General features: G+C 34.0%; 2 protein-coding genes across 2 annotated transcripts; both read right to left on the reverse strand.

The window, feature by feature from the left end:
* Window positions 1–853: 853 nt before the first annotated feature.
* LOC136984951 (sentrin-specific protease 8-like) lies at window positions 854–1601 on the reverse strand. Its single transcript, XM_067282099.1, has one exon. The coding sequence runs from the start codon at window positions 1599–1601 to the stop codon at window positions 951–953; it is 651 nt and encodes a 216-aa protein (XP_067138200.1). The 3' UTR covers window positions 854–950.
* LOC136984952 (uncharacterized) lies at window positions 1597–18068 on the reverse strand. The gene is made up of 3 exons (XM_067282100.1): window positions 17919–18068; window positions 4967–5053; window positions 1597–1735 (listed from the first exon to the last, which is right to left on the reverse strand). The coding sequence occupies exons 1-3, from the start codon at window positions 18016–18018 to the stop codon at window positions 1635–1637; spliced, it is 288 nt and encodes a 95-aa protein (XP_067138201.1). The 5' UTR covers window positions 18019–18068; the 3' UTR covers window positions 1597–1634.
* Between the last annotated feature and the right edge of the window lie 237 nt (window positions 18069–18305).

Below are 18305 nucleotides of genomic sequence, written 5' to 3' on the forward strand. Positions count from 1 at the left end.
AAACACTCAATAAAAATTAATTTTCATAAATAGTTTTGGCTGTTACCAAAATCAAATTGGTAGAGAGTAACACTGCACGATAACTTGAAATTTCTGTTTGTTTTTCAGCTGAAAATGTATAAAACTCTAAATTTGGCATGTGAAAAGTGTATTTAAGGGGTACAAATGTATGAAAAGTGAACTGTCCAAAAATCGAGGACTGTACTTAAACTGAAAATTAATTAATTTTATTTGACGAGTCTTAGATGACTTCTTGTCAAATAAAATGAAAAATTTATAAAAAAAACTTAAAGTTTGTACAAGAGAAATACCACGTATAATAAAAAGGTTGTTATTTTAGATATAACAAATATCAGTTTCTGATATAACATAGATATAATAGAATAGTTTGTTCATGAAGTTATTTTCTGTGAGACTAAATACGACTTCCATTCTGAATTATATATCAAATGTATGATAAACAATAGCATTAAAATTCTTTAAATTTGTAGATTTGAAGTTTTTTTTTTTTCTTTTCTTACTTTAATGCAGAAATATATTTCAATATTTTAAAGATATTAATTGAATTTGAGCTGAAATCGGAAGAAGTTTTAAAGCATTTTGTTATATTGATGTTATTTTTTCATACGAAATATAATTTAGAATGGAAAAAGTTAAGAAGTTTGACAGTAGTTTCTTTGTGCTTTTACAGAGTTTAATAAAATATTCAAGATTTATCAGTAGTGGCAATTTGAATTTTACATTTATAAATAAATTTAAAAATTGAGCATTATACTTTGATTGTTTAACAGAAACTTTCTTAGGCATTAAAATTTATAAATGTTAAGATATTATTATTAATTATTTGAAATCATTAAATTTATATCAAAAATTTTTAATAAGAAAAGTTTAAATATATTAAATTTGAAATATTAGTAAGACCAGAAAAAGTACATTAGCACAATAACAAATTATTTCTTTTTAAGTGAACATATAATATTTCTTAAGTCACTTCTAGCTCTTCTAACAGATTCTGGAGAAGCAATATCAGATACATGGTTGGGATTATTTGCAAACTGTTTCCGACAGAGAGCTTCGGTATTACAGATAACGTGTAAACCACAGTCAAAACCGTTTTGTTGTTGGGTACACTCCATTTCTAGAACTTCCACCTCGGCCCCTTTCTCAAGTATAAAAGGTGTTAAAATTTTGGCAACATTTTCAGCATGTAATCTGTTAACACTGCCTGTGTGAGAATCATAATGTTCAAAAATATGAAAACTTGCTCTGTATACTAACAAACTCCAGTGTGACCCTCCAGGACTGTCCTGAAAAGAACAATCATTGATGGGAAGAAATAACAGCTCTTTACTTGTAATATTTAAAGATGACAAAGTATTTTGTAAATCTTCCACCACTCCTAATTTAATAAACTGAGTCACTTCTGGACTAATAAATCCTATCTGATTTGCATTTTCTCGATATAAATCGTGCTCTAGGTATTGAAACCAGAAACCAATGAGATTATCGTTTAACCAATGCGGACCACATAATATTTTCAAATCCGATTCTCTAAGCAAAGAATCGTGATAGCTTAGAACTATTGGTCCTCCAAATGCCATTTCGATTGATGACAGTTATCTATTTTACATTACTTATAGTCCAAGTAGTTGATCAATAGGAGGGTATTTCCAAGAAGTTTCTTGGAGTTTATCTGCCAATTCACGAAGTGCAGTCAATCTTTGCTGATGCAATTCTAATGTCAGGAATAAAAGAGCAAAAGATTAGTCAAAATAAAGTATTATTAATTGTGATGGGACGATACCAAAATTTCTCCCAATTCCAATTCTGCCGAAAATGCCCGATTCCTATACTATTCCCAATTCTGATTCTTCTGAATACCTTCTGAGGTTTATTTTAGTTTAGAAAAAGTAATGATTTACATTATGAACACAGTACATTCATTAATTAATAAACATCAAGTTTATGAATGGAAAACACTGGAAAATCCAGAATCAATCTTTTAAAATCCCAAAAATTCTCCATATATATGTGGATATGCATGCTTTTATTATGCACTACAAAATAAATATGTAGCCTTATTTCAGATGAAATTAATATTACAATACCATCAAAAGAAATTATAGCTAATTCCCTTTTATTCAAAGAACTATTCCATATCATCATCTATGGTCACCATCTTTGGAAACTGCTTTGTTGGCCAATGTGATGACCAGGGGGAGGGGCAGGTAAATGAGAAGATGTACTTCTTTTTTCATGCTTCTTGCAATTGGCATGCCTTATAAATGCTTTAATTCCATTATATATTAAATACAATGGAATTAAAGCATTTACTAAATGAGATTCAGTAAATGATGCAACAAGCTGATAAAATATCATCACCACGAGTTAACTAATTTTTGAATTCATTCATTTGAGCCACAAATGTTTAGACCGACTCATCTCAAAAATCAATTTTTAAAACGAAAAATGGCATAAACAGGTATTTTTTACTTAAGATCACATTTGAAAATTTACCATACAGGTACTCCCCACTTTATGAGCTATCTGCTTAACGACCACTCGCACTTACGACCAATCAAGTTTTGACCTGCAATTCGGGGAATCCCCTTTCTCAGCTTGAGTGTCGGTCAGTAGCGAATGGTGACATGCACACTAAGCATACTATAATAGGCTTGCGCGTACTATAATAGTCTTATAGTACTATAATAGGCTAATAGCGTACTATAATAGTCTTTTTATGAATAAAATTTGTTCCATAATTTGTATAATTTTACAACGATCCTATATTCCTGGTGCAAGTGCCTTGCTTATCAACCAATTCGCTTAACGACGTAGTCATCGGAACGGAACTCGGTCGTAAAGTGAAGAGTACCTGTATTACAGCATAATCTGTGAATCATAAAAACCTTCATAATTATAATGAAAAAGTCATTTTATCATTATAAGTAAACATATTAAATATTAAAAATAACTTTATATAATATTTTTTCAATTAAAATATAATTTTATTTATATTTTAAATTGTTTTGCCAACCACAGCCCTTGATTTGAAATCGTTGGTCAAGCCAGGCCAATGACAGCAGGGAGCAACACAAATGTCACCCTATCTTTCCTAAAATGGGACCCATTAGTACTGACCAAGTGCAATCTCTCATTGCTCTGACTAAACAAAAGAAATGTCCACCATGACAGACATTGCCTCGTGTATGGGGTGCCGCACACACGAGGCATACTCTGTACTTTATCAACACAGAAGTTTCCAATAAATTAATACATACTTAATTATTAATATCGTAATTTAAACATTTTTAATCTTCAACTGAAACAAATAATTAATTTTCTTACTAAATGTGGAGGAATTATTTTTAGAATTTGCTCGATTCCTGGAAAATGCCCAATTTTTCAGATTTCCGATTTTCCAATTAATCGTCCCATCACTAATTATTAATATATAAATAAATGTAAGCATCTTTAATTTTAAAAATTTATCTGTACATTTATTACGAAATTGAAAAATATTTTTTTTTTAATTTCACTATTCATTACTTGTCAGTCTTTTTAAATTTGTTTTGCAACAAAAGTTTAAATTAAAATTCAACAAATTTAATTTATTATTATTTCGTTATAGCTACATTTTGCATTTTGTATACCTATTACAAAATCATGCAGTATATAAATTTGTATTATTATAGATGAAATTTGTAATAAAATAAATTGAAATATGATATAAACAGATAATGGCTACAATGACACATATTTCAAAATTGTATTATAATATTTAATTCATGTAAAATATGTGAACCATTCAAATTATTGTTTTCATAATGTTTCGTTATCTTAAATTGTTTCTACAGTAAAAATTTGTTTAAATAATACTCTAAAAGTATATAAGAAAGTTAATCTTTTACTGATTACTGATAAGTGTTGTATTATTTATTTTTAACTAACAGTTTAAATTTCTGTATGCAGTATCTTTGAGTTCCTGAATAGTTTGATAAGTTAGCTTTTTTAGGGTTGTTCATTGATTACAATTTTTGATCCCTTTCTCACTGTTATGTACTGCACAATGATGTACTTTTGTCAAACTCTCCTTTAATTATATGTACAATAATTCAAAGATCCAATTGACATTGAAGAAATGTGGCCTAAAAAATATTTTCTGCAAATATTTTCTAATTGATAGTTCACATGACTAGAAAGCTTATAAGAATGAAATTTGTATGCCACTAAAACCATTAAAAAAGTCTATGTAGACAATACCTTGACTCCCCTCTTTCCCACTGTATACAATAATGTACTGTACTTTTTGCAACCCCCTCCCTTCCTTAAACTGAACACATGAATGGTCCTTAACCATTCTACCAAATATTCAAATATAAAAAAAATATGAATATATTTATTCATACTTTCCTCTTGTTAAATTTTACTTTTTATTATATTATAAGCTTATTGATTTCAACCATATAAAAAACAGCAAGATTTATTATACAGGTCTAAAGTTCTAGATGTTAACCAGAGATCCACTATGTTACAAAACCAACGGACCAGCAATAAAAAAGTACTATTCACTTTGAGAAGTGAATGTTTTCGTCCATTTTTGAAAGGACGCATACTACACCGGCCTGAGGATGTCCTTTTAAAAGTGGACGAAAACATTCACTTCTCAAAGTGAATAGTACTTTTTTATTGCTGGTCCGTTGGTTTTGTGACGCAATGAATCTCGAATTAATATTAACCAGTATTGGAGTGTTGTTTTTGCTAAATGTCAACTTCTAATAATAATATATGTATATGCATTTTTAACAAGCATGTGAATATTTTATATTAATAAGTTAATCATATTTAGGAAATTCGATGTTAACATTTTCACACAGTTATGTTAAAACGTCAGAGCTGTATATATTCTAAGAGTCATACGCTATAAATATCAAAGTATTAAATAATTTAATTTGAAAAAACTCACCTCTGTCTAATAATCTGATGCTAGTTTCTAGTTCATGATCAAATTGTATTCTCTGTTTACTACTAAGAATATCTCCTTTCTCTAAACCTAAATAATAAAAATAATTTAGTTTTCATCTGTTCAAAATAATTAAAATGTTATCATTTTTTACAATTTATTTATGATTTAAAAGTGAATAAAATATGCACTACTATAAATAATTTATTGCCAAAAACATTTTTCTTATTGCTGTTTTGTTTTAATCACTATAATGATTCAGTATTATTATGGAAGATTTATAGAACTGAGAATAGATTAAGAAAAATAAATTTTGCATTATACGACCAACTAGTTTCTTCAGAAATTTGTTCTTACAGTGTATTGATTTAAGAGCATATTTTGTTAAAACTATACTATCATATATCAAAAAATAATTTAAATAAAAATAAGAAATAGTACTGTCCTAAGGTGTTAAAATTTTTAACAGCAAGTACAAATATATACTGCATCATATACCATGTATATGTATGATTGCATGCATGAAATTATTATACATTCACTGCTAAGTTATGATTTAACACAGCACAATGTGCTGTAAATAAGCAACACACCCAGCAATTCAGCCAGGCTGTGTGTTGCACAAAACACAACACATGCTATACATTAGAATCTGTACTGTGTTACTTTGCAGAAACACTCCAGCCATATAAACGTAATGAAAATGGTTAGAGCATGGCCTGTGGGAATGGAAATTGTACTTGGCCCAGTAAATTGTTTTATGATAGAATGTTTTTGATAGAACAGCTATTTTGTCCATAAGAAAGAGCATGGCCTAGTGTGATATTTTATGCCTTTCTATTGGAATGCTTAATGCATTAAAGATAACTGAAATTATATAACATTATATTCTAAAAAATTATATGGAAATTATCCTTTTGTTTCTGTTAATAATCTGACTGAAACTTAAACAATAAATATATTTTTTATTATTAGTATCAAAGACTAAAATATATAATCATTGAAGTCTTTGATGTAGAGTTATCATTGTGATTTAAAAAATATATAAATGTATCTGCTTTTTTTCCCATTTCTCAAATACCAGGATAGTTGCAATACTATTATGTTGACTCTTGGGGTCCAAGCTTTTATGAAACTCTGAAAAGTGTGACAAACCAAACCGAGATAGCATTTAAGGTTAACGTCACATTTTTCAATAAACTGAGAAACAAGGAAGACAAGAAAAAACTAAGTGATAAATAGGGAGTTTATTCATTATTGATAAAAGAGATTGCTCCTGTACAAGATCTAGTTCCAGCTATGAGAAACAGAACTTAGACAAGACTGAAAGAATACTTCAAAAACTTGGGAGAGGAGGAATGATAAGAATGCTAGTAGATACTGAATTAGATGATGTGAAAGTTTATCAGATTAACTATACTGTATATTTCCGCGGATAAGACGAGGTATAAATTTTCGGCAAAGTATTATAGTCTTAGCATATATCTGTCCTATAAGACAACCCCAAAACTATCAACGGCCTATGAATTTAGTTTAGACCAGCAATCATCAGCTGGATAATAATACTGTATAGCGTATACGGAATTATGTCCTATTTGTAATTTTTTGAATGAACAAATTTTATTTTCTGCCTTGCTATTGTTGCAAACGTTCTCACTGATTCGGGCATTGACCTTGACTATCCATAAAAATGTTGTATGGGCTATTCTATTTTGTGGACATGCCCCACTCTCTACTAGTAAATAATTACGGTTTAAAACTATTATAAAAAAACGGACAATTTATATAAATTTCAATCTAATTTTTCTGTATCTGTCCTATAAGATGACTCCGGATTTTGGGGGCCTTTTTTTTATGATTCAACTATCGTCTTATCAGCGGAAATATATGGTAATTAAAATGCTGAATTTCTTACAAAGAATTTTCCTTATAGGTATAGATACATTTTAATAAAATATACTGAGTAGTTTTGTTATTAAACTACAGTTTTTACATCAATAAAACTCCTTTTAATAAAAAATTTTATCCAAAAATGTTATAGTTTTTCCAACAAACTACACACACATTTTAATCTGGTTTCATTTGATAATTATGATGGCAATATCCAGAAAAATCTTTCATATTTTATTAAAAAAAAACATCAATGTCCTTATTTCTTAAAGGGCATCTTAGTTAAGAAAATGCTGTGGCAAAAATGATATTGACCTACTAATTCAAAATAATAATTAATCAAATTATTAACACAGATCTGTGTCATATAATACACTGACAGTAAACCAACAATAGTAATAAATATCATATCAACTTTTTGATGATGAAATTCATAAATTTACTAATAAAAATCTAGGCGATTTTATTGGAATACACTAATTCAAATAATATATAAATCCAGAATATAAATATAAAATAATATTTTATTGTATCTAAGTGAATAAACCTTCAAAAATATTATTAAAATCCAACAGTAACTTTAACAAATAACATTCTTAATTTTTTCTTGAAGATTACAAAATATCTACTACATACGTATATGAATCTGATCAACAAAGTTGTTTACATTTTCATTTAAATGTATATTTTTGACAGTAAAATGGAAGCATCATAAATTTGACATAAATGTAAATTAGAGTTTACCGTAATTCTTTCTTAAGCAAATCTTACACAATAATATATCGGAAAATAGTAGCAATGCAAGAAATTCTCCCCAAATCTTTAAATTTGAATTCTTTTACATTCATAACACAACTTTTAATTATTACTTATATAGATTCGAACATACACCTAAGCACTAATTTTCCAGCAAATAAACGTAAAGGTGTATGTTCAAATCTATATATACTGTTCCAATTTCTTGAGGAAGTTCTATTCAGTATTACTTATAATTTACAAGTTGTAAATTATAAAAAAAAAAAAAACATTTGACATATTCAAAACAATATGATTTTGTGTGAATCATTTTTACTTTTCTAGCTGTTATATATAAGAGAAAAGTATGGCGATTAGTCAAAAAATGATGACTCCACAGATTTTTACACTTTTGGACTTGGAACCTTAAAATGTCAAGAAATGCAAAAAAGTTTGGGCAGTTTTTTCTGTATGTATGGATGTTAGTGTGTGTGTGTGTGTGTGTGTTGTGTTGTGTGTTTGTGTCATGACTTTGTTCATCCTTTCTAAAGATCAATAACTCCCATGCTTTTTGTCAAAAATTTCTAAAATTTTGCAGGGAGGTTTATTTATTAGGGGGATCGATGATATTAAATCTTGGTGATTAAAGGTCGAGAGGGTGGGAAGATAAAGGGGGTCATGTGTATCTCCAGCAGGGTCAAACTTAATGATTTTACTTGTTATTAGCATTTACAATTTTTTTTATAAAACCCATCCATACCCTCAAAATTAAGATTTTTGTCATTTTACAATAGTTAAATATAAAAAATTTTTAAAAAATAAAATATCATAACAGATGACACCACCAAATGTTGCTTGGAAAGTTAAGCAACTTGTTGCTGGATTTTTCTAAAATACAGTACGAGGACTGTTCAGAAAGTTCGCAGCCTCAAATAGAACAAACAAAATAATGTTAAAACTTTTTTTATTTTTTGATATAGTCACCTTTATTAGCAATGCACTTGTTCCAGCAATGTTCTAGCCTTTTTATGCCATCACAATAGGTCAATTTGTCAAGGTGTGCAAAATACTCATTCACTTCAGAGATGACTTCGTCATTCGAGTGGAATCTCTTTCCAGCCAAGAATTTTTTTAGGTTTGGAAAAAGGTGGAAGTCACTGGGGCCAAATCAGGTGAGTACGGTGGATGTGGAACTAATTGGAAGTGAAGTTCATTTATCTTTTGTTCGGTGATTCTGGTGGAATGTGCAGGTGCTTAATCGTGGTGGAACAGAACCTTTTTCTTCTTCAAGTGTAGCCTCTTTTCTTCTATTTCTTTCTTCAGTTTTTCCAAAAGCTCATAGTAATAGACAGCATTGATGGTCTTTCCTCTTTCTAGATAGTCAATAAAAATGATGCCTTTAGCATCCCAAAAAACGAGGCCATCATTTTCCCCGCTGATGGAACTGTCTTTGCCTTCTTTGGTGGTGGTGAACTGTGGTGTTTCCATTGCTTCGACTATTCTTTTGTTTCAGGAGTGTAGTAGTGGATCCATGTTTCGTCAGTAGTCACAAACCGACGCAAGAAATCCTGTCGGTTTTTCTGGTAGAAGTCCAAACACTCCTTTGACATCAAAGTGCAAACACGTTTTTGCTCGGCGGTCAGCAGACGCAGCATCCACCTTGCTGAGACCTTTGTCATACCCAAATTTTCGGTTAAGATGTGGTGCACTTGGTCGACAGAGATGCCTGTTGTCTCAGCTATCTCATGCATTTTTAAACGGTGATCTGCTAATACCAAATCATGAACTTTGTCGATAAACAATCTTCACCTGTCAGTACCAGTACACATAATGTTCAATACAGCATCATCAACCTTGACATTTCCGGTAAAAAGACGAAAAAATAGCAGAAAAACTAACGTTTTCGAATCTCACATCGAGATCTTCTTCAGGTTCGTTACTAGAATGTAATGGAATTCAAACTCTTTCAAAGTTTAAAAGATCGAACATCTTGAGCGTGCAATGACGATGCAAAAATATATGATAAATTTAATAGACCTGAGTCTACAATCATAACGTCGTAAAATATTCCGAAATAAAAACGTGACTATCATTGCGGATTCACCTCAGAAATATACCGCCACGCGTATGATAAAACGTTGTTGTCTTTGTAATTAATGCATTTCCCCGATTTAGTAGCCCATCTCCAGGGTCTCCAATGCCCTAATGTGGTCAGTTTTGAACGACTTCTTAATGAGGGTGGCGTTATCAAAGTCGGCTCGTATATCGGGGTCGGTGGCGTACGTCGACAGGGCGGTGGTGTGTCTTTTTTTGGCAACGTCATTCTTATGCTCAGAGACCCTTTTTTGGACGGATCTCTTGGTAGATCCAATATACACTAGGTCCCTTTGGAACCTGTGGTCTCTTAACGGGATACTGTATACTCCCGGTGCCCTTAAAATGTCCGGTTTGTCTTTGGCGTTTCTGAGAAGGGAGTAGATAGATGGCGTTCTCGTGTACGCCAACTTAGTGCCTTTCATTAGCGCTATTTCCCTATACAAGGAATGGAGGTCTTTGTTGTATAGTACAACCGTGTGCATGTCGGGACTCGAATTAGACTCACTCCGCCCTGCGGAGGTGTGATGCGCTGTGTTTGTATTACAAAAATTACGAGCTAAACTGCAGATAAGGCTACTTCTGTAACCATGGCTGGTGGCAATGTCTTCAATGTGTTTTAGTTCTGCGATCGTGTCCTCTCTTTTAGTGTTATGGGTGAATGCCCTATTTACTAACGCCCTGAACGCCGCCATCTTATAAGGGTACAGATCTTCAGACCCAGCGGGTATGTACATAGGTAGGTGGCCGGGTTTGTAGTATACCCGCGTCTCAATATTGTTTACATTGAGCTGAATGGTGACGTCTAAAAAATGTACTCTGGTGTCCGATAGTTGATCAAGCTTGAGGGTTATACCAAACGGGTTGTCGTTTACGATGTGCAAAAAATCATTGACTTTCGGCTCGCTCTTCCATATGATAAGTACGTCATCGACGTACCTACGGTACAAAATAATGTCAGGTGTAAACAAGGGAACGACATCCCTCTCTAATTGTCGTATAACCAACTCACATAGGTCGCCCGAAATTGGGCTCCCCATGGGTACCCCTCTTTTTTGTAAATATGTTGTATTGCCGAACCTAAACAGCGAATTGTAGCACATTAGATGTGTGAGTTCAAGTATATGTTTGCGGTGTGCTGGAAAACCATATTTGGCCAGCAAGACGTCCCTGAGGGCGCAGAAGCAAGGTTGGAGTTTGATGGATGGATACAGAGCCTGAAAATCAAGCACTGTGATTTGAGCGCTCTCTGTTATCTGTGTGTGTTTCAACGCGTCGACCAGCTCTCTGGAGTTCTTCACCGTTAATGAATAGTCTTCTAGGTGTCTAGCTAATATTCGGTGTAATTTGTTCTCTAGAATTCTAGTGGGGGCTCTAGCTTTATCCAGTATTGGTCTGAGAGCCGGCGTAGGCTTGTGCGTTTTCGCAAACGCAAAGAGCCTGGGCGTATCGGGTGACGCGACCACCGCCCTGTTTAAACCTTGCGTTTTTGCAAGGGGTGTGCTCGTGAACCGTACCACACGAGCCTGCAACTTGTTCACATAATTATCCGTGACCTGCTCACATTCTGTATCCGCGATGTACTGCATCATCATTGTTTTGTAGGTCTCTTCCTTGAGTAGAACCAGTGTTCTGTTCTTATCCGCCTTTAGTAGAATAACACGTTCCTCTGCAAGCCATTTCTTGGTTCTTCTTACTTGCCTCCATATGCTCTCTTTTTCATTACGTTTGTTATAGCTTATTTTCATGGCAGCCCTCCATCTGTAATGCTCCTTGTAGACCTCATCCAATTCGCTCACCATTCTTTCAATGTCCGGCATGACTGTTTCCAGCCTTGGTCTCGACGAGCCCGGAGTATACATCGGGCCGTGCGCCAGAGCTTCGATTAGGAAAACTGGAGGAACAATACCGTCCCAGCAGATTAGTGGGGTGGGGGGTGCTTTTCCCCTGTCGGGTTTTTGTTTACTCATTATCCACTCCAATTTTTTCTTGTACTTACGGGCCAACTTTCTTGCCAATATTTCTTAAAAGACGGCCACCTTTTGACTTTCAAGTTGTAGGAAGGCCCTGTTGCGTTCAAAGAGGTCGTCCTCTGTTTCGATCACCTTGTCGAGGCAGGAGTATACGCTCTTCCTAGGCCCTTCCACAAGCACACCCCTTGCAAAAACGCAAGGTTTAAACAGGGCGGTGGTCGCGTCACCCGATACGCCCAGGCTCTTTGCGTTTGCGAAAACGCACAAGCCTACGCCGGCTCTCAGACCAATACTGGATAAAGCTAGAGCCCCCACTAGAATTCTAGAGAACAAATTACACCGAATATTAGCTAGACACCTAGAAGACTATTCATTAACGGTGAAGAACTCCAGAGAGCTGGTCGACGCGTTGAAACACACACAGATAACAGAGAGCGCTCAAATCACAGTGCTTGATTTTCAGGCTCTGTATCCATCCATCAAACTCCAACCTTGCTTCTGCGCCCTCAGGGACGTCTTGCTGGCCAAATATGGTTTTCCAGCACACCGCAAACATATACTTGAACTCACACATCTAATGTGCTACAATTCGCTGTTTAGGTTCGGCAATACAACATATTTACAAAAAAGAGGGGTACCCATGGGGAGCCCAATTTCGGGCGACCTATGTGAGTTGGTTATACGACAATTAGAGAGGGATGTCGTTCCCTTGTTTACACCTGACATTATTTTGTACCGTAGGTACGTCGATGACGTACTTATCATATGGAAGAGCGAGCCGAAAGTCAATGATTTTTTGCACATCGTAAACGACAACCCGTTTGGTATAACCCTCAAGCTTGATCAACTATCGGACACCAGAGTACATTTTTTAGACGTCACCATTCAGCTCAATGTAAACAATATTGAGACGCGGGTATACTACAAACCCGGCCACCTACCTATGTACATACCCGCTGGGTCTGAAGATCTGTACCCTTATAAGATGGCGGCGTTCAGGGCGTTAGTAAATAGGGCATTCACCCATAACACTAAAAGAGAGGACACGATCGCAGAACTAAAACACATTGAAGACATTGCCACCAGCCATGGTTACAGAAGTAGCCTTATCTGCAGTTTAGCTCGTAATTTTTGTAATACAAACACAGCGCATCACACCTCCGCAGGGCGGAGTGAGTCTAATTCGAGTCCCGACATGCACACGGTTGTACTATACAACAAAGACCTCCATTCCTTGTATAGGGAAATAGCGCTAATGAAAGGCACTAAGTTGGCGTACACGAGAACGCCATCTATCTACTCCCTTCTCAGAAACGCCAAAGACAAACCGGACATTTTAAGGGCACCGGGAGTATACAGTATCCCGTTAAGAGACCACAGGTTCCAAAGGGACCTAGTGTATATTGGATCTACCAAGAGATCCGTCCAAAAAAGGGTCTCTGAGCATAAGAATGACGTTGCCAAAAAAAGACACACCACCGCCCTGTCGACGTACGCCACCGACCCCGATATACGAGCCGACTTTGATAACGCCACCCTCATTAAGAAGTCGTTCAAAACTGACCACATTAGGGCATTGGAGACCCTGGAGATGGGCTACTAAATCGGGGAAATGCATTAATTACAAAGACAACAACGTTTTATCATACGCGTGGCGGTATATTTCTGAGGTGAATCCGCAATGATAGTCACGTTTTTATTTCGGAATATTTTACGACGTTATGATTGTAGACTCAGGTCTATTAAATTTATCATATATTTTTGCATCGTCATTGCACGCTCAAGATGTTCGATCTTTTAAACTTTGAAAGAGTTTGAATTCCATTACATTCTAGTAACGAACCTGAAGAAGATCTCGATGTGAGATTCGAAAACGTTAGTTTTTCTGCTATTTTTTCGTCTTTTTACCGGAAATGTCAAGGTTGATGATGCTGTATTGAACTTTGTCGATATTTTCTTCAGTGACAGCAGTTGATGGCCGTCTGCTGCAAGAATCATCTTCCACTCTCTCTCTCTGCCAGATTTAAAAAGGGCTGTCCATTTTTTCACAGTGGTGTATGAAGGAGCAGACTCTCCCAAAACTTCATCCATGTCAGCTTTGATTTGAGATGGGGTCAACCCTTTTATCATCAGGTATTTTATGATCGCACGAGTCTCTGTCTTCTCCATTTTTGACAAAGCACTTGCACACTGACTATCTGCTAAGCTGTCATGGCAAAACTTTACGACAAATCGGTATTGTATCTTTAGCAAAGATGGCTGAATTATTCCCGCCAAAAACTAAATTGATCACTGCGCCGCATATAGGCAAGGCCGCAAACTTTCTGAACAGCCTTCGTAGGTGTAATTTTTTGAGAAGGGTGAGAAAGGTTTGAGAAGAGGGATGGTAAACTACTGTCTTACTGTTTCTTAAAGAAAACAATCATAGCTAGACTAGCTAGTGATATCACCAACTCATTAGTGATGCCTCACCACCATAACCATATATAACCTCAAGTATCATCTTTAAATAAAAGCAATTGCAATCTCACACATACACATACACAACAATCATCCTAGCAATGCTCAGATTATTTTCAGGAAATACCTAACAGATTTGGAAACTACAAATAGTTTTGCTAATTGGTAGACTATATACAGTCAAACCTGTTTTTATGCGGGGGATAGGGACCGCATTAAAAAAAACGCATTAAAAAAAATCTCACGAAACTTCACGAATGGCTGTAAATAATAGTTTTCGCAACACAATTAAAAAAATAATTTTTTTATGCGGTCAATAGGGACCGCATAAAAGAAGTCTCACGTAGAAAATAACTCAAAACCGTACGAAATAAAATTTATTGACAACAGATGTCAGCACTTGAATGCATCGTCTGGTCTATCGTCTGTTTTACATATTTTTGTCCAGGTGGTGTTTTGTTGACTTAAAAAGTAAATTATTTCATTTTTCGCATATTCATGCAATAATATTACTATAATAAGTGCATTTATGCTACAATAAGTTTATTTAGCTATAATAAGTCAACGTGAGACATGACGAATCGCACGAGACTAGTCGCCAACTATACCGCACAAATTAAAAATTCGCATTAAAAAAATCGCACAAATAAAAATCGCACATAAAAAGAGCGCATAAAAACAGGTTTGACTGTACATTGAATAATTGCTTCTGGTGCATATCACAAATTTCATCATTTTCTTTCAGTTCTCTGTGAATGAAATAAAGTTATATCTATGTATGTATACAGTTATGCAACTTTTTGCATATAGAATGCTTAGTTGACCCAACATATACCATATCTTTTTGGAACCTGTTGCATCTTGTACACCCCTGGAGCCTTATGTTTTTCAGCTTTGTCTTTTCTGTTACATAGAAACAGAAAAGACAACGACTGCATTATAAACAAACCACTGCCCTGTCCATTTACACCATAGAGATGACATGCAAGCTGACCTCCAGAATGCCATATTAAACAATCCTGTAAACCAACCACATCAGGGCTCCAGAAGCTTTAGAAATCTACAAAGTTGACCTGACAAGCAGTTGCATTAACTTTGAAGACAGAAAAAGCATCTCATATGCTTGGCAATGTTTTCATGAAAAACCTGGCAATTCCAACATTAATTAGTTAATATTTTTATAATATATTTATATATAATTATTTCTTATATTTGTATCTCTTAATTTTATACATCTTTTAATAGGCAACTGAATGGCCTTTAAATAAAGTCGAAAGTGTTTGTGAATTAAATAGTTTGCTGGAATTATAAAATGTAATTTAATACTACTGTATTTCATTCTGTAACTATTTTATATCCAATGAGTTTAAAATAGATAATAAGATTTATCAAAGTGTACTTAAAAATAAATAAATAAGCCTAAATTTTTTTTACATCTTAAAATTGTAATAATGCATGAAGAAACTTAAATATCTAGATTAAATAAATCTTAGATATCCTATTTATAGTATGTTGGCAAAATTGGTTGTCATAAATTTCCAATGTTTATAAATTAATATTGTTAGTACTCCATTAGGTTTCATTTCCACTATCAATAGAAATGAAACAGTCAATCTAATATATACAGGGTGTAAACAGAATGTTGTTTTAAAAATTTGGGGGATTGTAGAGGATGAAATTTTGAACGTTTTGATATAAGGAATCCATAGCTGGAAATGTGATATAAAGTTTCTACTATGGTAGGAAGTGCTTGACTGCCCTTCACTTTGGTAGCTACCCTTCCGTCCATTGACGTCATGTTATTGTTCTTGACTTCTTCCTCTGGGGTTATGTAAAGTCCCTTGTGTACACAACATCTGTAGGAACACTTCATGAGCTTACAAAGCACATCTTTACAGCATTTAATACCATCAGAGGGGAGAGTGGAATCTTATAGAGAGTCGGACAAAACATGGTTCATCATTGCACATGATGTCACGAAGTTGGTAGTTGTCACATTGAACATTTACTCTAAAGTAATGCAGCCACTGATTCAATGTACAGTTTGATTGTACTTTACTGTTTTGTCAATAAAACTTGTCATAAATCTGCTGTTTCATTCAGCATACCAACTGCAAAGTGCTGTAGAAACTTTGTATCACATTTCTGGTTATGGGTTCCTTATATCAAAATGTTCAAAATTTCATCCTCTACAATCCCCCAAATTTTTAAAACATCATTCTGATATACCCTGTATATATAATCTTACGTTCATATATATGAAAAATATAAAACTGAATATTTACATATTATACCAGAAAAGCATAATTACCACTTATTAAATCTGATAAAAATTTTATTATTATTACAGATTATGTATATATATAGTATCCCATTCATTTTAGCTTTTAGCATGACAATTTATTATTATTTTTCAAGATATGTAAGGCTTTCATCCTCACTATTACATTCTTCATTGTGCAGCTTAAATATACTGTGTTTGATGTAATGAACAACTTATTTTTAAGAAGTTTCAATCACAAGATACTTTATTAATCATATTTTTAATTTATTTAATTTAAAATATGTGCTCTCCATCTCAAATCAGTACTGCAGCATCTTGCTCCTGTATATCATACCTTCCCTGTTAGCAATAAAGTCATGCCAGTCATCTATTAACTGCTTTTGGGTGGGAGTTTTGAATTGAAATAATGTGACTTTCAGTTTGCATCAAAAGTTCATATATAGTTAATTGGGGCGTGCTGCCCCTAAGGTTTCCATATCTGGTCTCAGATTTCATCTAGCCAACTCCGTTCGAGATTGAGGAAAGACAGACGGACAACAATGGAAATTTATTAGGTCTACAATTTTTTCAAATTTGCAGCCCAATAACTTAAAAATATTATAAATGTATAAAATCTCAAAGCACATTACAGTACACGAACAAGATAGTTATGTGTAAAATTTCACACACGCTAATAAACTGTAGATTTCAACAATTATTTCAGCTGACAGAATGCTAAAAACTTTTTGTACAATAATAATAATTGCATAAAACCATTATATGAAAAATTAATTTTCCACATAATAAATGGTAAGATGTGAAGTCCAAATGAGGGATTTGCCACTCCCAGAATTATACACCTCCCATAAGAGCAAAAAAGTCAACGAAACTGTACCCACACATGCAACCCTTCATCAAATATCCTCCTCCAAAAGTCAGTTTTTACCACAAACTGATATACTGCCTATTCTCCATGCTCAATGCCAGTCAAGGCTTACAGTAAAAACAGACCTCCAGAGGCGAATATCCAGCGAATGGTGCATGTACAGGTACAGTTCCATCAATTCTTTTGCCCATACGGGGTCTATAACTCCGGGGGTGACAAATCTGTCATTCGGAGTTCACATGCTACCCATACATTTAAACATTGCAGTCTTAATTTAATGAGTAAAATGTCAGAATACATTGCAATCTGTTATATACGGATTTAACAATATCACGTTTCAATATTGTTAAATCGTTTCTTCATTACGGTAAAGTTACCTTTAGGTCAATATTCATATACTTTTACACGTACAGATTACCTAAAAGTAACTATCACCGAATTTATAAGCAAATATTTGAATTTTGCACGAGACAAAACGTGCAATAACATCAGCTTTCACAGAAGTTAAACATAACCGAGAAGCAGGAATGTTAAATGAGTTGCTATTTGACAACTAGCCAAAATATACGAAACAACAGAATTTTAATGCGACACCACGCGTTATTTCTTCGCCGTAATTTATACCGAAAAAATAAAAATTAATAATAATAATACCGGTAGCATCACAAAAATGATGTCCTCCTCTCTCGGGCGCGGTTCGCTGTCTTTGAAATAAAACTTTTCTCGGATTGTTTCCAACACCTTCCGACGCCATGAATACCGAAATAGATACGAGGCACGAGGATAAACAACTTTCGTATCCAAGCAAATTTTCCGGTTACAAAAAAATAGCACCAAATTAGCCAAAAATACGTTTTTTTTTTTTTGAAAAAATGGTCTGATTTTACGGAGTTTAATTTCTACGTAAAATAACCAAGTTTTTTTTTTTTAAATGGATGAATTAAAACGTTGTGTTGAAAATTGTAGTTTCACACTACCACTGATTCGATGCGAAATTACTAAAATGGCGGTTTTCGTCGGCGATTGGTCATTGAATGAGTT

The sequence above is a fragment of the Centruroides vittatus genome, unplaced genomic scaffold, assembly GCF_030686945.1.
Source record: "Centruroides vittatus isolate TY-2023 unplaced genomic scaffold, ASM3068694v2 contig_941, whole genome shotgun sequence".
Taxonomy (NCBI): domain Eukaryota; kingdom Metazoa; phylum Arthropoda; class Arachnida; order Scorpiones; family Buthidae; genus Centruroides; species Centruroides vittatus.